The sequence below is a fragment of the Euprymna scolopes genome, chromosome 29, assembly GCF_053919585.1.
Source record: "Euprymna scolopes isolate OS-2025 chromosome 29, ASM5391958v1, whole genome shotgun sequence".
NCBI lineage: Eukaryota > Metazoa > Mollusca > Cephalopoda > Sepiida > Sepiolidae > Euprymna > Euprymna scolopes.
In genome coordinates, this window is record NC_136510.1 from 79,710,535 (window position 1) to 79,727,041 (window position 16,507).

Genomic DNA, 16,507 nt, shown 5'->3' on the forward strand with positions numbered 1-16,507 from the left:
CTTACAAGTCAGCACTCATCAAGGTTTTAAAGACCACTCGAGGACAAGGGTTAATGGTTTCTGTCAGGCAAATAGCAAGATTATCATGAGGATTGCAGACAATGGATTGGATCTGGGAAGAATTTAATTACTCAAGTTCTTGTTCAGTCATCCTTGTAACATTGGACTTGAAAACAATCATGCTGTAATCAGCTAGGAAGCAGCTCTGGAGTATTGCATTCCACAGTCAGACAATTTTTGGAAAGAAACTCTGATGGTAGTTCCATTTAGTTCCAGGTAGATAGATGAAGAAATGAAAAATCCTTACAGTGGTTGTAGCTAGAAGAGTTTCTACCGTGAATGTTTTGAAGAGGGGAAAACAAGAGATCAGAACTCAGTCGAGCATCTCCCATGTTAATAATAAAAGATCAGAGAAAGACCAGCGATTTCTCTTTTACGAGAAAGAGGGTATAGGAATGAAAAGATGACAAACTCCCCTCCCATCATACTAGATTTGGGAGTAAATTTTGTACTCAAACAAATAAAGTTATTGTCTGCTTTCAATTGAATGGAAATTGGTGAGGTATCAATCATGAATTAAACTTTGGAAATGTCAGTTATGACATAAATAAATACACTGTTTTACTATTTCAAGCAATGCTCCCAATAAATCTATATCATTCAATCAAAACTCTTGTTGCCATGGTGATTGACCAATTATATATGTCATCCTCTTACTCTCTCCTTACCTTACTACTACTACTACTACTACTACTACTACACACACACTATTCCCATCTCTCATAATTTTTGTCTTGTGTAACATTCCTCTATCCCATCTAAAACAGTCAATATGCAAACAAGCAAGCAAGGAAGATTATCGGTTATAGTATTATATAGATTCTTTTTGGAATTCTCAAAATATATTGTAATCTCAGCATAAAAGGTAAAACACAAAGAAAGACAGTCATATGATAATGTCTGAAGATAATTGATTGTTAGACATCAGTGTACTGTTATTAAAATAGAACTTTAATCATTTTTAAGGATTCATACTTGTCAGTATAGTCAAAATAAATAAAACTATTCAGTTACGCACTTGTCCATTTGCTACTTTGAATCACTCCAAACAATATGCATATTCCCACTGAGACATAAGGTGCTACTGTGGTTAAAGGCCATATTTAAAGGTAGCATCCTACTTGGGGAGCTGTGGAGTAAGAGCAAGATATTTATTCACATTACATTTAAATTTCTGCATATCGATACAGTTGAGAGAGCACGGAGGCAATTTTAAAAGCAAGAAATAAGCGATTATATGTAAGAATACCCATTGTTCCACCAACTCTCCTTCATTCAGACTGCTCTCCTACCGACTCTCCATTTCACTGGCTGCTTTGTTACCCCTCCCCTCTCTCTTCATTTCAATATAATAGCATGAAAGAAAAATATAGGTGACTCACTGATCTAGTTTTAGTGTTTTGTAGCAACTACCAATGAGAATGAAAAGTATTTTCTTATCCCCCGCCCCATCTACTATGTCCCATGCACTAATTCTTCTCCCTGATGAACCCAATGAAATGAATATTACAGTATTGCTTTTTACCATAACCAGGTTGGGGGGGGGGGGGGGTCATACTAAATCCGATGATGCAATATTTGCAAGTTCAGCTTTGTAATTTTTTAAATTTTAGCTAGGACACACACACACACGCACACACACACTTACAAACTTTACTTTATATAATAGATTAACATTTTCTTCATCTTTTTCTTTTTTATCAGATGGCAAAATGGCTCCTGATGATGGTGAAGAACAAAGACTTATCAACCTCCAGAAGATTCAGAATGAAAAAATTGAAGGCGACCCCGCCAATAACAACATGGTTATCAAACGGCCAGTTTATTCGCAGGTGAAATTTGATGAGGGTTTCGAGTCTGACAAACGGCATCATGAGACTGTTTCTTCATATTGTAAGAAGCAGTTTGAAAACTGCCAGTGTTCATCCTGCCTTAAATTATTTCCATTCGTTGGCATCATGAGGAAATACAGCCTTAAGAGGGATTTGTTCAGTGATCTTGTTGCTGGGCTAACAGTTGGAATAATGCATATACCGCAAGGCATGTACATTTTCTTTTGTTCTCCTATTTTGATTACTCTCTTCATACAATTTTATTGTTTTCAGAAAATTATTGATTTAAAGAATAAAGTTTACTGTGGAGCTGTGTCTATGTATATTCGCTGCACAATCTATGATCATTGTCTTCATTAGTTGTAGTGTCAATCATGTGGTCTTTGTCACTGCTGTAACGGGTTCTTGTCCAAAATATCCCCTATATTAAATATTAGAAGTAAAGAAAATCTGTATGATGTATGTACCCGTGATCAAACAAAAATATATTCCAAAAATCATGTAAATTGATCAAGTAGTTTTATTTTTATAAAGAAAATAATTTTAAAGTGATTGATAGAAATTCATAGCCATTACAACATAAATCTAGTAAGTATGAATTACTGTTGTATTATTTTCTTTTCTTGGAATGTTTTTCAACATGGTAGGGAGATGGGCACTCCTCAAATCCTCATGAAATTTGACCATATGTTTTTATTTATTTATTTATTTTTTATTACATTTTCTCCCCAAACAAGGCATAGTGCCACTTTTATGTAGGGATCTTCTATCAGGGACATAAGTTGCAGGGATACTATGTAGGGAGTTGAGCAGAAAGATGTCTGTACATTTGAACTTCTGCATGTCAGTACAGTCAGGGAAGCAGGAACCCGGAAGGGAATTCCAAAATCTAGCAGTTCTGGGGAAGAAACTATGTGAGTAGAAGGCTTTCTTACATCTAGGGATCTCTACTATGTAGGGATGGGACATTGCTGCTTGTTGGGTTTGTCGGGGGTATTTACGTTGAGAAGGTACAAAGGTTCATCGGAGCATCCACCATAAATACTTTTAAAACAGGTAAAGAGATGCAACATTTCGTTGATAGGACAAAGGTTGAAGCTTAGATGACAGTTCAGGACCTATCAGGTTGGCGACTCTCTTTTGAACCCTGTTCAGGAGTGAGACTAATAGCAGATGCACCAGCCCAGATGTGACAATAATACTTCATACATGAGCGAATGGGGGCCTTATAGAGGTACATGATACTTTCAGGCGTAAGTAATTTTCTAGCATGGTAGAGAGAGTCCACCTTCTTTGCAGCAGCCTTGGCAATCCTTTCGATGTATCTGTTCCAACTCCTGTTCCCTGTGAATGTTAAGTTGAGTAGTTTGAACAAAGTACTTTCAGGTAATGTATCTTTAGCCATAGCTATTGGTGGTTGAGAAGGTTTCTTGTAATTATTAAATGAAACAAGCTTAGTCTTGGTGGCATTGAATGTTACCATTTATTTTTGTCCCCATTCCACTACAGACTGGAGGTCTTCCTCTAGTGTTTCTGCCATTGCCTTGGATATGTGTTTATTTGTTTTCCCCTCGGGCCTGTTATAGAACAGGGTATTGTCAGAGAATATACCCATCTTAGAGACTATTTTATCCGGAAGGTTATTTCTGAATATCAGGAATAATAAAAGTCCAAGAATCGACTTCTGATATACACCCGCTTTTATAGTTAATTTTTTAAATCTCTCAAAATATATAACATAAATATACAAATAAATGTTTTTAAAGATTTCATCCCCCCCCAAAAAAAAATATCTCTGTAGCTCCATTTTTTATCACTATTATTGAATTCATTATTCTTAAAATGATTTGATTTTTACTATAGAACTGCTTCCCTGCTGACTGCAACATAGTTGCCTTCAAATAAAATGTAAACAGATACATTTTATAAACCGTTTTCATTAATAATTAAAGTTTGTTCATTCCATTCATCATTTTCAATCCTCTCATAATACTCTTCAGCATTAAACTTGCAATCCATCTCATTTACCCTTATCCTTGAGTGATTTTGGACTTTAACAAGTGGTAATTCATTAGTAAAAACAAATTTAAAAAAATTGAAAACATAAAGCAAATAGCAATTTTTAAGTTCCTTAATTTTTGAGATGAGGATTGATTATTTGGATTCTTCGGACTACTGTTCTCATCTTGAGTTATTTTTTCACAATGTTTCAGTTGATGTAACCTCCAACCTTTTTCAGATGCATCTTTTTGTACCCAGAAATCTTTCTGTCAAACTCTGGAATCTGCACAGAATTTCAAACCGAATGCTTTATTTAATCCATGATGATAGCATTTTTTTTTTTTCTTTTAATTTTTTTTTTTTAATTACATTTTCACCCCAAACAAGGCAAATTGCCACTTTGGTGTAGGGGGCTACTATCAGTGGCAACAACTATCGAGGTACTATGTATGGATTTGGGCAGCAAGATGTCAGTTCATGTTACACTTGAACTTCTGCACATCGGTACTGTTGGGGAAGCAGGGACCTGGAATGGAATTCCAAAGTCTGGCAGTTCTGGGGAAGAAACTATTGGAGTAGAAAGATCTTTTAGATCTAGGGATCTCTATAGTGTGGGGGTGGGATTTAGCAGCCTGTCAGGTTTGTCGAAGGTGCTCACGTCATGGGGGCACAAGTGCTTGCAGTTCATCAGAGCATTCACCACTAAAATACTTGTAGAACAGGCAGAGGGATGCAACATTTCGTTGATGGGACAGAGGCTGAAGCTTAGATGCCAGTTCAGGACCTATCAGGGTTGCGACTCTCTTTTGGACCCTGTCAAGGAGCGAGAGACTAGTAGCAGATGCACCAGCCCAAATGTGACAGCAATACTCCATACATGGGCGAATGGTGGCCTTATAGAGGTACAGGATACTTTCGGGTGTTAGTAGTTGTCTAGCACGGTAGAGAGAGCCCACCTTTCTTGCAGCGGCCCTGGCAATGCTTTTGATGTAATTGTTCCAACTCGTGTTTCCTGTGAACGTTAGGCCAAGGAGTTTGAAAGATGTACTCTCAGATAAAGAGTCGCTGGCCATTGCTATAGGTGGTAGAGAGGGTTTCTTGTAATTATTGAATGAAACTAGTTTAGTCTTGGCGGCATTGAATGTGACCATCCATTTTTGTCCCCATTCCACTTCAGATTGGAGGTCTTCCTCTAGTGTTTCTGCCATTTCTTTAGAAATGTGTTCATTCGTCTTCCTGTCGTGTCTGTTATAGAGTGTAGTGTCATCAGCATATATACCCATCTCAGAGGCAATTTTGTCGAGGAGGTCATTTATGAATATCAGGAACAATAGAGGTCCAAGGATAGACCCCTGGGGGCACTCCCGCATTTATATCATATTGTTTAGATGTACGACCATCGAGGACAACCTGGATTTTTCTCTTATCTAAGGATTTAATTATGTTAAGTATTCTACCAGTGATACCGTATGATCTAATTTTCCTGAGGAGACCCCCATGCCATACTCTGTCAAAAGCCTTAGATATATCTAGAGCTACCGCTCTGCCCTCCTCCGCTTTGTCCAGTGAATGGTATATACGTTCAGAGATTACAGTTAAGATGTCTGCTGTGGAACGGGCTTGTCTAAATCCATATTGTTGGTCAGGCAGAAGTTTAGCATCTGTAAGGTGATGGACTAGAGCATGGTTAATTAAGGTCTCAAATATTTTGGCAAAAAGTGGGAGGAGGCTAATGGGGTGATAATTTAATGGGTCAGTCCTTTTGCCAGGATTCTTGAATACTGGTACAACAGAAGCAGTTTTCCAACAGCCCGGAAAGCAAGCTTCATTAAGGCATTTGTTGTAGAGTTTGGAGAGAACTGGAGCTACTTCGGCTGAGCATTTTTTTAATAGCACAGCTGGGATGAGATCGGGTCCACATGCTTTTGAAGTGTCATGGTTTTTTATGATAGCATGTTCTTGTTCCATCAGCCATGACTGGATAAAAGTGCTAAGTAATTCTCAATCAAGTATCTTGAGTTACCTGCATTGAGGATTGAACCTTCAACCTCTAGAAGAGTGTAACCTACGACGTAATTTTACAAAGTACTTTATCCTTGCAAATTATTTAGAACTTCTTTGATTAAACAAATACTTATTTTTCTAATTAAAAAAACTGTTAGGCATTAGCCTAAAATAATAAAACATTATGCCAAAAGATAAATGACTCTCCTTGCATCTCAAGAAGGGAGTTATCTGCCCCCTAGAGTGAAAGGTTAGTTATTAGCTTGTGAGATAAACAAAAAGGACTTCATAATCATGTGTTTGATCATAACACATCCAGCAAGTTTTACATTATCATTTAATCTGTAAAGTTGTTTAATAAATTTGCTAAAGGTTATGTTTTGTCCATTGATCATTTTTGATTTTTTTATTAATCCGATAACCACAGTTATTATTAGATGTAATAGAAACAAAACACTATCAGTATATTTATCAAGTTGAGCTAAATGCCACACTTGTGGTACTATTGCACCATTCTGGCCGATAACCACATTTGTAGCAGCGGTTGAGCATTGTCTTGAACTCAAATTGTATTTATAGGACTCTATGGACAAATTTATCTTTAGTTGACCTTTGACTACTAAATATTTTCATTTATTAACCAAATAGAAAAGTTACTAGCCAAACTCGCGTGATTTTTGGAATATGACATCTTCATTCTGTGACGATTATGTACATAAAGTTTTTTTTCTGTATTTTTTTTAATAAGTGTAATTCTAAAATATACAGCAAATTTTATGTTGATACTTGAAAGTATAAACATTCTAATTACTTCAGATGTTTTTTTTTTAAATAGCCTTCATTAATAAAAAGTATATTGTTCTATTAAACTTTATTGTTTAAATAATTTAACTTTGTTCGTTTTATTTTTTTAAAAAATTGAAGATATTTTTCACTCCAGTGAGCGTTGGAAGATTGTCAGTGAAAGAAATACAATCACCAAAAGATAAACGTTTCATTATTTTTAGTAGCATTGTTTCATTCCCAATATAGATCCCTGATTTAGATCCTTAAGAACATGTGGTTGTCTCAATAGGTAATAAATTGGTTGCATTAGTTAGTAATTTTCTGCTGAGAAATATTTTTTGTTGGGATAAGGAACTGAAAATGGGATATGGCTGTTAAAATTAAACGTGATAAAAAGTAGACATTTTTTATAAAAAAATTTTTTCACTGCATTTCAAAACTAAAACTTTAAAGTTGTTGGCAAACATGTCTCCTTTATGCAATGATTTTTAACAGATACCTTTTTCTTCTCAGGGGTGGGGGGTGAGGGGCAAAAAGAGAAAGAGAGATCAACAAAAAGAAAGAGAATGAGCAAAGTCATCCCTGCCCATTTAGCTATCACCCCTCCCCACTAACACCCTAACCAGTGTTTGGCAGCTGCTATTATTATTAGCAAGTGATTTGACCTTTGGCTTTTCAGTACTAAATAACCTAAGTTGACAAGTTCTAATTGATGTGCTATAAAAACAATTCTTTTATATAGTTCAGATGAGGCTCCATATATTCAATATTTAAACATTGGAATGATCGTTTCTGAATTTTTGACATGATTAGTTATTCATATTATTTTGAATCATTAGACTACTATTCTCATCTTCAGTGTGATTTTAACAATGTTAACCTCTGACCTTCTTCAAGTGTATCTTGTCGAGCTCTGGAATGTTTCTGTCGAACTCATTTGAATAAAAATCTCAAATGGAACCCTTTATTTACTCCACGTGGGTAGCATGCTCTTGTTTCGGATAACGGTTTCAACAGATTAAATAGAGGTCCTAAGTAATTCGCAATTGTATTTTTTGGTCACCCACCACACTGAGAATTGAGCCTTTAACCTTCAGGAGAATATCACTTTTACAATTGATTTTTCCAAGTACGCTAACCACTGCGCCACAGGACAATTCTAGTAAAAATTTTAGGAGCCTTAAACCTATTTTTATTTCTAGTTGTAAATATCACTATTTACTACTAATTATTATTACTATATATTACTGTGTGTGATATATATATATTTAACTCATTACTGTATATGTTATCTATTATTTATAATTAATGATTCCCATATTATATTCAATTCTATACTAGGTCTACTAAGTAATTGGTTGTCTCCCAGCATATGTGCTGCTTCTTTGTGTCGTCTCCACCGTTTTCCTCTGTCTATAATTTTTATTTTGTCCCATAAAGGTAGATGATTTGCCTTTTCCCTCTGCATATGGTCAGCTATACCAAATTTTTCAATTTCTCCATGTATTACAGCTTTTCAATGTTCTTTTAACCATACTTTTAGTAGACAACATGTCTCACCTTTATATAGTTTTCCACATTTACATGGAATCTCATATACACAGTTCCTAGTCATGATTTTTTTTTTCTGTTGGGGGGCTTGACTATTACAAGCTGTTTTCAGAGAGTTGAATTGCTCCTGAATACTGTCCTGATGTCATATGGATTACATATTTGTTGAAGTTTTTCAGACTAGCTCTTCATGTATGATATGCAAACTGTGGTGAGTTTCTGAGTGGTGTCTTTTTGTGTCTGGTCCAGATGCTCTCTGGATAGTTATTTCAGTGGAGAGTTTCTCTTAAACTGTCCATCTCCTTTTGATATGCATTGCTGTTACTACATATTGCTTTTGCTTGCTGTTGAAGGACACTGACAATTCCTTTCTTTACATTATATAAATGGTAGAAGTTGAAGTTTTAGGTATGACAAGATACACCTGAAGAAGGTCAAAGGTTATATCGACCAAAACATGAAAATCACACTCAAGCTGAGAACAGTAGTTCAATGAATCCAAACAATACGAACATTCAAATACTCGTTTCAAGAATTGCAATAGAGCTATGAATAAATAAAATTGCAGTTTGGTTATATTGTGATTTAATGTAAATTTTGGTGCAAAAGAAACGCGTTTTGAAAAATCTGCCAGATGGAAAGAATTTCTGTTATACAGACTTGATGTAAGAATGCCTGTTGATAATTTCTGAATTATTTTGACCGAGTTTGCTTTAACTTTTGAAAAGCTTGTTAAGTGTTCATTTTGTTTGAACCCAAGTTTATTTCTGAATATTTAACTCGTAAATGAGTTGAGAATCAAGTTTTGGCCTGAGTCAACTTTATTTTGCCATTAACATTCTTGGTACATTGAAAGCTTTTTGTGTGAACTTTTGTCTTTATCCTGTAACTGACTCTGAATACGAGATATTCATGTGGCAACTTGGATTTGTTCAAGTACGCTAAAAAAAATTCAAAAAGTGCATGTAAGATTTCTTTTGCTCTAAAGTTGACATGAAATCACAGTATAGTAAAACTGATCTGTAATTATATATATATATATATGTATATGTGTGTGTATGTATATATAATAAAAGCAAGTCGCCCAACATTACCTGTTGTAAAATATGCTTAATATGATATTTTGATTTATGCAAATTTTGTATTCATTACCATTATAGAGCCAATTCTCTATTTATTATATTGTGTCCAATATATAGTAATGGCCCCTTGGCATGGCCTGATCATAAAATATGCTTAAACATGATTTTTTTAATTCTTACTCTTGAGTTGAAAGCCATGTTTAGTTTCAGAACAGTTTCCAATGGTCAGTTTTATACAAGTCCTGGAGGTGACTGGTTCTCAGCAGACAGAACAGTTTCCGATGTATAGTTGTTCTATACAAGTCCTGGAGGTGACTGGTTCTCAGTAGACAGTTCTTGAGTTGGAAACCAGAGCTAAAGATTCTTCCCATATTAACATGAAGAAAACACATACGATGTTGCTACAGAAAAGATTTAAATTTTATGGAGCAATTCTGGTTTCTGATTGGTTGGTAGCAGAACATGAATTAATTTGATTCGTCAGTTCCTAGCAGCATCGTTTATAAATAGAATCTCCCGACTGTCAGGGACCATACCCTCATTATTAGTCAAAAATATTGCAACACTTACAGATTTCATATTTATTATTATAGAGCCAATACTCTATTGATTATTATATTGTACTCAGTTTATAGTAATAATTTCAAAAGTTTAAAAATATATGACTTGGGTGCCATTAGCTAGAATTGAAATCCAAACATATAGCTCTCCCACCTTATTCATTACTATTTGTGCTATGCACATAAAACTTTAAAAAATACAGTTAAGATATAAATTTACATTTACACATGCATAGAAGAGCATTTTAAGTCAACTTACGCCTGCCAAGTTACAATATTTTTCAATTTTGACCCCTTACTAGCTATTGTTACTAACAAAAAAAAAAAAATCAAATTTGTTACACAGGTCTAAATCCCCTATATATCAAGTTTCAATCTGTAGACCAAAAATTGAAAGAGGAGTTTGGTAGAGACCGTTCCTCATCCAGACAGACAAGGTTGCATGTGGATTAACACAAAAGGAAATATACAGAAGGAGAGAAAAATTATGCTCACATATGTCAATTAATTAGAGAGCTATACATAGACAAGAGATGCGAGTTCAAACTTCACCAAGGCATAATTATTTTTAATCTGATTTTGCTCGAGAATGAACTTAGATATTTCAAATTACTATGCTAACAGATTGGTGTTAAAATTGTTTTGACTCGTAATGAGGGTATGACTCCAAGGATTTCGACGATCGTTTTTATAATCACAGCTATAACAATCAACCAATTAGAAGCTTCAAAAGTTATAAAAAATGTCTAATTTTGGATTCAATCAGTTCACCGTCTGCCTCTGTCTCGAAACTACTCAAGATCGGGACTGAATTGATTTTTCGCTGCCATTTTTTTTACTAGGAATTACTTAACACTCTGGGACTGCATTGATTCTTCGCCAATTTGATTTACTGCTGCCATCTTTGTTTAACATAATGTCTCAACATTTAAAGGATTTATTATGTTTCTGTAATTTACAGAAATTAAAATCCTAGGCAACATTGAATAACTCTGCTAGTATTGTATCAATACCATATTAGAATCATGTTGACAAGTTTCTCATAAGATCACCGAAATAAAGAGACGTTGAGTCTGATCAGTCCTCGGATGGGTGATCATTTATGAATACCAGGTGACATAAAACCTGATTTTAGTCATATTGCAAGCTGATGAATGACTACAAACAATAATGAAAATAACAATCCTGTGCAATTTTTATGATCTGCATTCACCAGGCATTGGCTGAAATTGATAACTCAATTGCTAATTTAACAAACTTTTAGCTTTCTGATACCATTTTTCTTGAAAATTTGTTCCATTGATCTGAAAATAATCATTAAAAATGTCAAACAAGGGAAGAGTATATCATGAATGATATGAAATACAACAGATCAGTAGTAGCTCATCACATGAATACTGATGGCAATTTCTGCAATTTATTTTTTGGTAGTACCCTCCTATTCCACCTGACTCCATCTAGTACCAGATACCAACTTGGTTTTACACCGTTTTCTCGAAGTTCCCTTCCCAATCCATTTCACTAGTTCCAGGTACTACCATGGTCTTGACCTGTTTTCTATGCCCCTATCTTACCCTAGACATGCTAATGGTATGAAAATTGTAGGGTGGAAGGGGAGTACAGCAGAACCCCAGGATACGGCATTAAAAATCAGTAACAGAATACAGTACAGTATACAATACATATGTCTATAATCAAATAACATTATAAATAACACCATAAGGCGGGGCAAATACCATAATCAGGGTCCGGAAAAACATCATATTTCACATCGTAATCTGAAAAAAAAAAAACCTATCCTTGGGTCACTGTATCCTGGGGTTCTACTTGTTTTTTTCGTTTTTTTGTTAAATCACCTAGACATAGCTATGTGTTGCATATTAAGCTAATTTCATTTGCAGCACCTGTCAAAATCTGACTTGTATGGAAAGAGAAATTGTTGTTGGTGTCAAGAGTCAATAAATTCACCTACCTAGGTTACACAATTCATTCTGGTGGGTGAACTGACACAACTATAAAATAACGTATATCTACTACATGGAAAGTCTTCAGACAATTGTTAAGCATTATATAAAGATTTGCATATTCATTTTTTTTTTTTTTTTTTTTTTTTTTTTTTTTTTTCAGGCTATTATCCTTATCTTCATAGTTTTTGTTTCACCACGTTTCGGCCAACTCATCCTCTGGCCTTCTTCAAGTGGTTAACCACGACAGGATAGGAATGATAGGAATGTTGAGTCTTATAATTGTATCCCCAGTAATTACTGCCTTTCATAGGTTTTTTTTTTTTTATCTCGCCACGTTTAAGCCAACTAATCCTCTGGCCTGCTTTGGGTAGGATTGAAACCGCTATCTTCAGACAATACTCACTTGGAACCATACTCAATGCCTCTATCCACTGTGCCTATCCTGTCTAGTTAACCACTTGAAGAAGGCCATTATAGATCAAACTTTTCAACATCACGTCTTCATCAGGATAGGCAGTTACAAAAATGCTATATTTTAGAAATGACACCTCTCCCTCTTTAGAGGTTCCAGGTACTTTTTACATTATCACATTTTTTCTTTAAGGAACCTACCTCCAACTTTTCGCCATGCATACCAGTTAATTGAACATTGATTCCCTACCCCCCGCTTGTACAGATGTGTAATGCGAGTGATAAAGAAAAGCTTAGATTTGATGACCTCAAAGGAAGATAAAATCTGAACAGTATAGCAAAATGGCTGCAGAACAGGAAACTTTGATAGTATAGTCATTGATTTATCTTTTTGATGTTAAATAGTAGAGGGAAAGTACATCCCTTAAACTTAGTAGACAAAAGATATGGCACAAGGCTGAAAAAAGTTATGAGTCAGGGGTCATCCACTTTGTCTGCTCTTTAAACTAGTTACAATCACCAAAGTACCACATTCACTCTGTGAAACCTAAAACACCCAAAAATTTAGAAAATAACATTAATGAAATGTAAACAAATGAAATAAAATGCTAATTGAAATAGTAAAATTTCTATTTTCTTTTTTTTTACCCTCTCCAGAGGTGGGAAGGATAATAGATGCAGAACAGTTCAGATAGTAGGGGAAGGTTTAAAAAAATATGGGAGAAAGTGATAAGAATCGACTTGAGAGAAAGAGGGATAAATAAAGACAACCAGAGATAGGTTAGTTTGGAAGTCACTATCTAAAAGCCATTCAATGTAAAATGCAAGTTAAATTGAATATGATCATGTTAGAATGACTTTGATGGGTGTTACTGTATGAATAGTTTCTGATTCCATTTTATTTATTTTATTTTCCTACATCTTTCCTAGGTATGGCATATGGTTTGCTTGCACAGCTCCCACCAATCCATGGTCTTTATGTATCCTTCTTCCCGGTGTTAGTTTACTTTTTCTTTGGAACATCTAGACACGTTTCTGTCGGTAAGTCTGTTTTACTTTTTTTTTTGCAAATTGTTCATTTCTATTTATTTACCAATGTACTTATGCTAGAAAAAAAAAAAATTTTAAATGAGCATCTTAGTACCACAACTATAAAAAAAATTTTAAATGAGCATCTTAGTACCACAACTATAAAAAAAATTTTTAAATGAGCATCTTAGTACCACAAATATAAAAAAAAATTTTAAATGAGCATCTTAGTACCACAACTATAAAAAAAATTTTTAAATGAGCATCTTAGTACCACAAATATAAAAAAAAAATTTTAAATGAGCATCTTAGTACCACAACTATAAAAAAAAATTTTAAATGAGCATCTTAGTACCACAACTAAAAAAAAAATTTAAATGAGCATCTTAGTACCACAACTATAAAAAAAAAATTTTAAATGAGCATCTTAGTACCACAACTATAAAAAAAAAAATCCCTTCAGAATTTACATGAACAGTTTCTTTCCAAGAACTTCCCATTGTTGTAACATGTAATAAAATGGTTTCCCTGAAGGCTACAACATGCTCATCTTCAAATCGAATGTCAATGAACGGTCTTCAAATTTTCATTATTTTCAGTCCACTCACAATATTTGTGATCATTCAACTGACAGTCTATCCATTATATTAACCCTTATCCTTGAGTGGATTGTAGCCTTGATAAGTGATGAGCTGTAATAAATTTTTAAAATCTCTAAAACTTTAATATCAGACTTAAGGCAACCATGAAATAGGTAAGCAGACACTATTTGAAACCAGGAGTCACAAACCGGATGAACGGTTTAAACACCCAAGAAAGCAAGACATTTTGAGTTTTATAATTATATAGAGAATAGATAGATAGATTGTATACAGTAGAATCCCAGGATACAGCATTAAAAATTAGTAACAAAATACAGTACATTATATGATACACACGTATATAATCAAATAACATAAATAACACTGTAAGGCGGGGCAAATATTGTAACTAGTGGGCCAGAAAAACATCGCATTCCACATCGTAACCTGAAAGAAACGTATCTTAGGGCTACCATATCCCAGGGTTCTACTGTATCTATATTTAAATAATTTTATTTTAACTCAATTGGGTTAAATTACATTTATTTGTAAGTAAAACACGGAAAAATAAGTTAAAACAAAAAACTATTGTTCACCTTGTGTGTGCTTTGAATAGCAGCACTGGCTTTTAATATTGGACTTAAGACAGGGCAGCCATTAAATAGGTAAGCAGACAAATTTTTGGAAACTGAAAGTCACAAACCGGATGGACGATTTAAACACCCAAGCAAGCAAGCAAGCTGATTTGAGTGTTATAATTATATAGATAGACAATATAAATAAACATAAAATGGTTGTCATTTTTAAGATTATAATCTATGTCAAGTCAAAATCTTTGAAATATATAGAGTGGAACAATAAAATTGTTGCCTTAGAAAAGATGACATGATTCCATTTCAGTTTGATGAAAACCCGTTTTATATTTTTGTTGCAGACCATCTACTAGTTGGCCAATTATGTAGAAATCCCAAGAGTGATAGGAGTCTTCTATCACGTCTGAAAGTGACACAATGTTCAATGAGCAAGATCGGAGATGTGCCGCTGTAGAGCTCATGCTCTTTGCCGATTCAAGTTACAACAACAGGACTATTGCCAGCACCCTCAAAATGCATTGCTGGATTGTCACAAATAACAGACGTGCACAAGGTGATGAAAACAAAGTTTCCGGCCACAGTTATGGTCTTTCGTTTGGTTTCAAATGAGAGCCACATCATGCCACCTCACATCTTCGAATTCTGCTTGAAAGTAAACACCAAAGTGTATCTGGATGTGTTGAAGAGTGGTGATCCCTGGTGCAATTAGGTGATCACTGGCAGACCCTGGATGTGGCAGTAGAACTCGGTGCCGCCCCACAAATCCAAAGAGACCAAGGCTTGGCTTTAGAACGAATGCTACAGCAGCTTTGTACCCTTCTCTCACTGCCCCCCCCTCATCCCCTTCCGACCTGAACCCGCTGGACTGCTTCATTTGGTCATACGTTGAGAACATCACCAGCCTGATCACCGCCATCCACCGAGTATTTGCCGAGCTGCCGCCGGCACTTGTGGAAAAAGGCATGCTCCCAGTTCTGGACCCGTATCGAGGTGGTGATTGAGACTTAAGGTGCTACATTGAATAGATGTCAGCTCTACTACATAATCAAGTTACCTGAATTGATTTTTTTCAATATAAGTTTTAAAATAAAGATATAGTGTTTTTTCTTTAGGGCGACACTTTTATTCTCCCCCCCTCCTTGTACTTCAGCTTCTGATACTTTTGCTAAGGTTGATAATCTACACAGGGTTGTGTTACTTGCAAAATTTGTTTTTATTGTTTGGAACATAGCATTGGGTCTATGTGACTTTACCTGACCTTTAAGGTTCTAGCAATCCTTGCACAATTTCTTGAATTATTTGATTATTATATTTTAGCTTACCAACGCATGTATAAATTGTACACCCATGTTTTTGTCATGAACCCAAGTTCTTTTTATTTGCTCGCTCAGACATTGGTGTTTAGAAAAACAATTTATGTAAAAAGAGTCACTGAAAAGCATAAGAGAGATGGGGTTACTCATATATGCATGAGACACTGACAGCCAGATAGATAATTCGTCTTGCTACACTCAGTCACTCGGCACCCTGAACACTTCTTCCCTCCTTAAAATCATGCTAGTAAAGAGTCGGAGAGTATCTGGCCAGAAATCACATGGTTTCATCAACTTCCATTCTGGGGCCACCTCTGACCTTGAAGGTGACACTCAAACTTTTCCATTCAAATAATTAGATAGGTTCCAGATGCCATATCATGCCCTATGTTCATGCATGTGAGTTCATAGTCTTCATCTCCATTGTTTCAGACACTGACGAGAACGACATTCTTAAAGTGTAACGGATGCAGCCTGTCAGCCTGGTTCCAGCGAGCCTAATCTCAAGACAAGTCACCATTCATCTTCAGTCATCAGCTGCATCATAGAAGGACAGTGAATGACATATCATCTATGTCATTCTCGTCAGTGTCAGCTATAATAACTAGGGCCACATATATACCCAAGAAGATCCAAAACCACATGTTGTGATAATCAAGAGGCTGTTCGTGTTTTTCGTACGTCGTCCCATTACAAACAACACTATCTCCATTCTTTACGCATTCTATAATCGTCAT

At 35.2% G+C, this 16,507-nt stretch overlaps 1 protein-coding gene across 5 annotated transcripts in view; it reads left to right on the forward strand.

Moving 5' to 3' along the window:
* The window catches only part of LOC145252742 (prestin-like), a 402,460-nt gene that overhangs the window by 321,936 nt on the left and 64,017 nt on the right, over positions 1–16,507 (forward strand). For all 5 annotated transcript variants that reach the window (XM_080112612.1, XM_080112611.1, XM_080112613.1 and 2 more), the window contains 2 exons: positions 1,765–2,100; positions 13,185–13,295. In XM_080112612.1, coding sequence (XP_079968738.1) covers positions 1,765–2,100; positions 13,185–13,295 — 447 coding nt within the window. The remainder of the gene's footprint in view (positions 1–1,764; positions 2,101–13,184; positions 13,296–16,507) is intronic.